The 4254-nt window shown below is 50.6% G+C and overlaps 1 protein-coding gene across 1 annotated transcript in view; it reads left to right on the forward strand.

The window, feature by feature from the left end:
* Nucleotides 1-1824: 1824 nt before the first annotated feature.
* The window catches only part of XKR6 (XK, Kell blood group complex subunit-related family, member 6), a 23164-nt gene continuing 20734 nt past the window's right edge, over nt 1825-4254 (forward strand). Inside the window, exon 1 of the mRNA XM_009319710.1 lies at nt 1825-2017. Coding sequence (XP_009317985.1) covers nt 1834-2017 — 184 coding nt within the window. The 5' untranslated portion in view covers nt 1825-1833. The remainder of the gene's footprint in view (nt 2018-4254) is intronic.

The raw sequence follows: 4254 nt of genomic DNA on the forward strand, positions 1-4254 counted from the left end.
TCTGGGAAGGGAAGGTGATGCAAGACTACAGGACAGATTTGGTAAATATCTCTCTGGCAGAGGTGATGCTGTCTTTGCCCAAAGGCACTTGGGAAGCACCTTATGGGCACCACCACCTTGGTTTTCGGCAGCCCTGTGTCACTGATACTGTAAAAACCAGTTGCACGCTCCTTTTCTCTGCTTTGTACTTGAGCCATTACAACTCACTCTCCCCAGCTTTGCCTTTCCAGCTAAACTACATTTATTTAATTTCTTGCATGCGTGAAGGGAAGGCAGGATTCCTGTGTCATCCTGCAGCTTCTGGGGCTGGGGTCTTTCAGGGAAATGCTGAGTACACGCGGTGGCCTTGAGCATGTTGGGGAGTGGGAGGCGGAGGGGTGTCCACGGCAGAGCAGGTGATCCACAGGCATTTCCACCCCATTCGGGCTCTGCTGGGAATGTCACACCAGTGTCACCAGTGTCGTATGTGACTGGCGTAGCATTTTCTCGAGTGTCGAGCCCCATCTGGTGGCTTTCCTGCGACATTTTTTGTGTCCTTGTGTCTTCTTTCGGGATTTTTCATCTCCTGTGCTTCTGAACTGCGAACGGGAAGGAAGGACAGGGTGCTTGAGAAAGGGCAGGGCTTGCAGAGCTACCTTTGCTTCTCTCCCAGCTCCCTGTCCCTGGGTGTAATTTGGAGATACAGAGGCTGTCGAGGCTTATGTCCTTTCTTCCTGCTCTTCCTTGCTGTGCAATCTCACCCCGAGTGGCAAGGAATGATCTAATCGTTTTGGCGAAACCCCAGTTTGTGCTGTGAGCCCCTCCCAGAGCCTTCAGAAGGCATTTCATCCCACCGTCATGCTGGCATCTGAGATGGGACAGATGAACGGTCCCAGGAGGGGACATTTCTATCCATTGACTACCTCAGATGACCAACTTTAGGGTCGGCGTTAGGTGAAATGATTCCCATTCCAAATTTCAGAGCACAAGGTTACAGCCACCGCTCAGGATGAGAAGGAAAAAGACCCAATATTAGATCATTAATATCAGCAAGCATTAGAAAGGACTCTGTTAGGAGATGCTTCCTTTCTTAAATGGCATGAGTCCTGTGACATCTGGGCACCTTGTGCTACCCTGACTGGATCACCTCCATTTACAAAGGTTGGCCAAAGGTTCCCTGAAGGGAAGCTGTGTCCCCACGGTGAGGTTTGCAGGTCTCCTTGCACACCTGATATGGAAACAGAGGCAATAGAGCAGTACCTGTCCATGCATGAGACATGGTACTGTCCCCTCCTTCTAGTCCAACATTGCCCAAAGTCTCAATAGTTGACCAGTGGCAAGCTGTGGCCTTCTGCATTTGTGGGTCACACGTGCTGAAGGTGAAGGTGGCGTCTCATTGTTCCACCTGTGATGAAATAGGGTCAAATCTCTGGGGTCCGTGGGGGAAGCTCCTTACTACAGTGCTGAAGGGGCTTAGATGATCTGTCAAGCCACTGCCAAGTGTCATGACCAGCATTTGTCAAGTAGCTTCTCCTCTCCTCATCATGAAAACAAAGTGAGGGAGTTGTTTTCTTGTGCAAATGTTTCATGACCATTTCCTAGCCCCACACTTCACATTTGGGTGGTGCAAGTCAAAGGTTTCCTACTCTTGCAATACAAAAATGGTCTTCAGGTCTTGCAGGAGATAGTTTTAGAGCTGTGTAGACACCTGTGTCTACCCCAGATTCTCTTTCTCCCAGACAACCTCCCTTTCCCCAGACAACTGGCCCACAGCCCCATCCTCCTCAGGTTTTGATGCATGCCGAAGTCTCACACTCAGCTTTTCCTCCTGTTTCCTGCAGGTATATCCGAACTATGTACCTAGGGATCCAGAGCCAGAGGCGGAAGGAACACCAGCGGCGTTTCTACTGGGCTATGATGTACGAATATGCAGACGTAAATATGTTGCGCCTCCTGGAAACTTTCCTCGAGAGCGCCCCTCAACTGGTGCTACAGCTCTGCATAATGATCCAAAAGAACCGTGCAGAAACATTACCATGTAAGTGGCCCCCTCGTCCCCCCCTCCCCATCCTCCCGGCCTCCCCCCTCTGATCCCATGCTCAGCTGCCGATGGATGTTTTGCTAACCGTCCGCCCTACGCAACCTGGCGTGTGAGGGGCTGCCACTTGGGACAAATCTCATTCCAGCTCCGCGCTGTGTTCGCTGGGTAAAATTTCTGCTCATTCCGCTGAGAAACAAAACAGGATCAGTCAAAAGACGAGATGCAGCTCTTCCACACCCAGTCCAGTCTAAAGAAATGATGGTGTTGTCAGGAGGAGGCAGGCAGTCTCTGCTGCTATGGCAAGTGTCGCCATTCATTTGCCACCTGGCACTTGGCAAACACAATCATTCCCTGCCTCAGTTTCCCTCCTTACATAAGTAGGATGATAAAACTCGCCAGACTTGAATTTGTGTTGTGAGGACAAACAGTTCAATGCCTGTGCAATGCTCTGATGGTGTGAAGTGTAGTATAAGGGGTTTTTTTAATAGCTAAACGCTGTAGGACCTTTTCTGAAGAGTGCCCAAGAATTAAGGTTTAGTCATTGGTACCATCGTTCTCAGCAAGTCGAAGAAAAGAGAGGGGGGAAGGCAGTGGAGGGGGTTATGTAGGGACAGAGATGTTGTAGTGCAGGTATCATTGCAAAGGTAGATAGATGAGCAGAGGCTTGGAAGCAACCACAGAGAAGAGTTTGCCAATTCTGATGTCCTCTGCTGCAGCGATGTCCCGGAGCATGGACCTTCTACCCCAGTGTCGTGGTTTAACCTCAGTCGGCAACTAAGCACCACGCAGCTGCTCGCTCACTCCCGCCCCCCCCGATGGGATGGGGGAGAGAATTGGAAAAGCACAAGTGAGAAAAACTCGTGGGTTGAGATAAAAACAGTTTAATAATTGAAATAAAATTATAATGATAATAATATGATAATAATAATACACAAAGCAAGTGATGCACAGTACAATTGCTCACCACCCGCCGACCGATGCCCAGCCAGTCCCCGAGCAGCGGCCCCCCCCCGGCCAGCTTCCCCCAGTTTCTGTACTGAGCATGACGTCCCATGGTATGGAATGTCCCTTTGGCCAGTTTGGCTGTGCCCCCTCCCAGCTTCTTGTGCACCTCCAGCCTGCTCAGTCGGTAGAGCATGGAAAACTGAAAAGTCCTTGGCTAGTGTAAGCATTACCTAGCAACAACTAAAACATCGGTGCCTTATCAATTTTGTTCCCATCCTAAATCCAAAACACAGCACTGTACCAGCTACTAGGAAGGAAATTAACCCTATCCCTGCCGAAACCAGGACAATATGCCTGTCCCAGCCCTGGGGCGAGCAGCTCTACCAGCCCATGCCCATGGGAGTGCTGGCTGCCTAAGAGTCACCAGCTCAAGGGAGAATTGTCCTTTCCAAGGACCAACAGTGGTATCAGCTGATGAGCTGCTGGGTTATTCAGCTCCTGCTCAATCCACACACCAGGGATGACACTCAGATTATGCTTCCCAAAGACAGCCTGTTTGTGGCATGCCATTTCTGGCAGACCTGAGGAGTTTCTTGGAGCTGGGGTTGGAACTTGGCAGTTCTTCAGGGTTGAATTTTGCTAGTTGGACCAAGGTCGCCACTATCTAGAGCATCGGTAAGTTGGACTGCTCTCCCCTTCCTCCATGTTTTAAGCATGTCCATTATATTTGTTTAGAGAGGCCTCCCTTCTCCTATTTATGCAGTCTTTTTCTGAAACCTCTCATCACGAGCTCTCCAGGCCTCCAAAGTGCTGACATGATGAACATGCCTTTCTACAACTCCTGCTAGAACTGCTCACATTTGCCAGCACCCTTTTCCTGCTGCTTCCAACATTATTAACCCTACTAAAAATGTATAAATCATAACCTAAGAGGCTTGCCAGGGCGTTATGCAGATTGTTGGACTCGCTACAGAAAGCACTGGGTGAAGTTTGCTGGCCTCTGTTGTGCTGGAAGTCAGACACCACGGCCGAGTAATCCCTTTAGGCTTTCAAATCTGCGTCTCTTTCAGTTTGCCACTTCCAGGCATGGCTGCCTAATCCACCGAACACGCTGCATCATTTTCCAACCCGCCCCCCCTCCCTTCTTCAGCTATGCAGTTCCTCCGTTCCTCCACCACACCAAGCAAGCTGCGCTCTCTTCCAAGGCAATGCACGTCCCCGCCTGCCTCCCGGAGCCCTGGAGGGCTCTTAGCCTGCCACGCTCCAGCAGCCAAGCTCTCAGGGCCCCC

The sequence above is a fragment of the Pygoscelis adeliae genome, unplaced genomic scaffold (genome assembly GCF_000699105.1).
Source record: "Pygoscelis adeliae isolate BGI_AS28 unplaced genomic scaffold, ASM69910v1 Scaffold121, whole genome shotgun sequence".
In the NCBI taxonomy this organism is placed as follows: Eukaryota; Metazoa; Chordata; class Aves; order Sphenisciformes; family Spheniscidae; genus Pygoscelis; species Pygoscelis adeliae.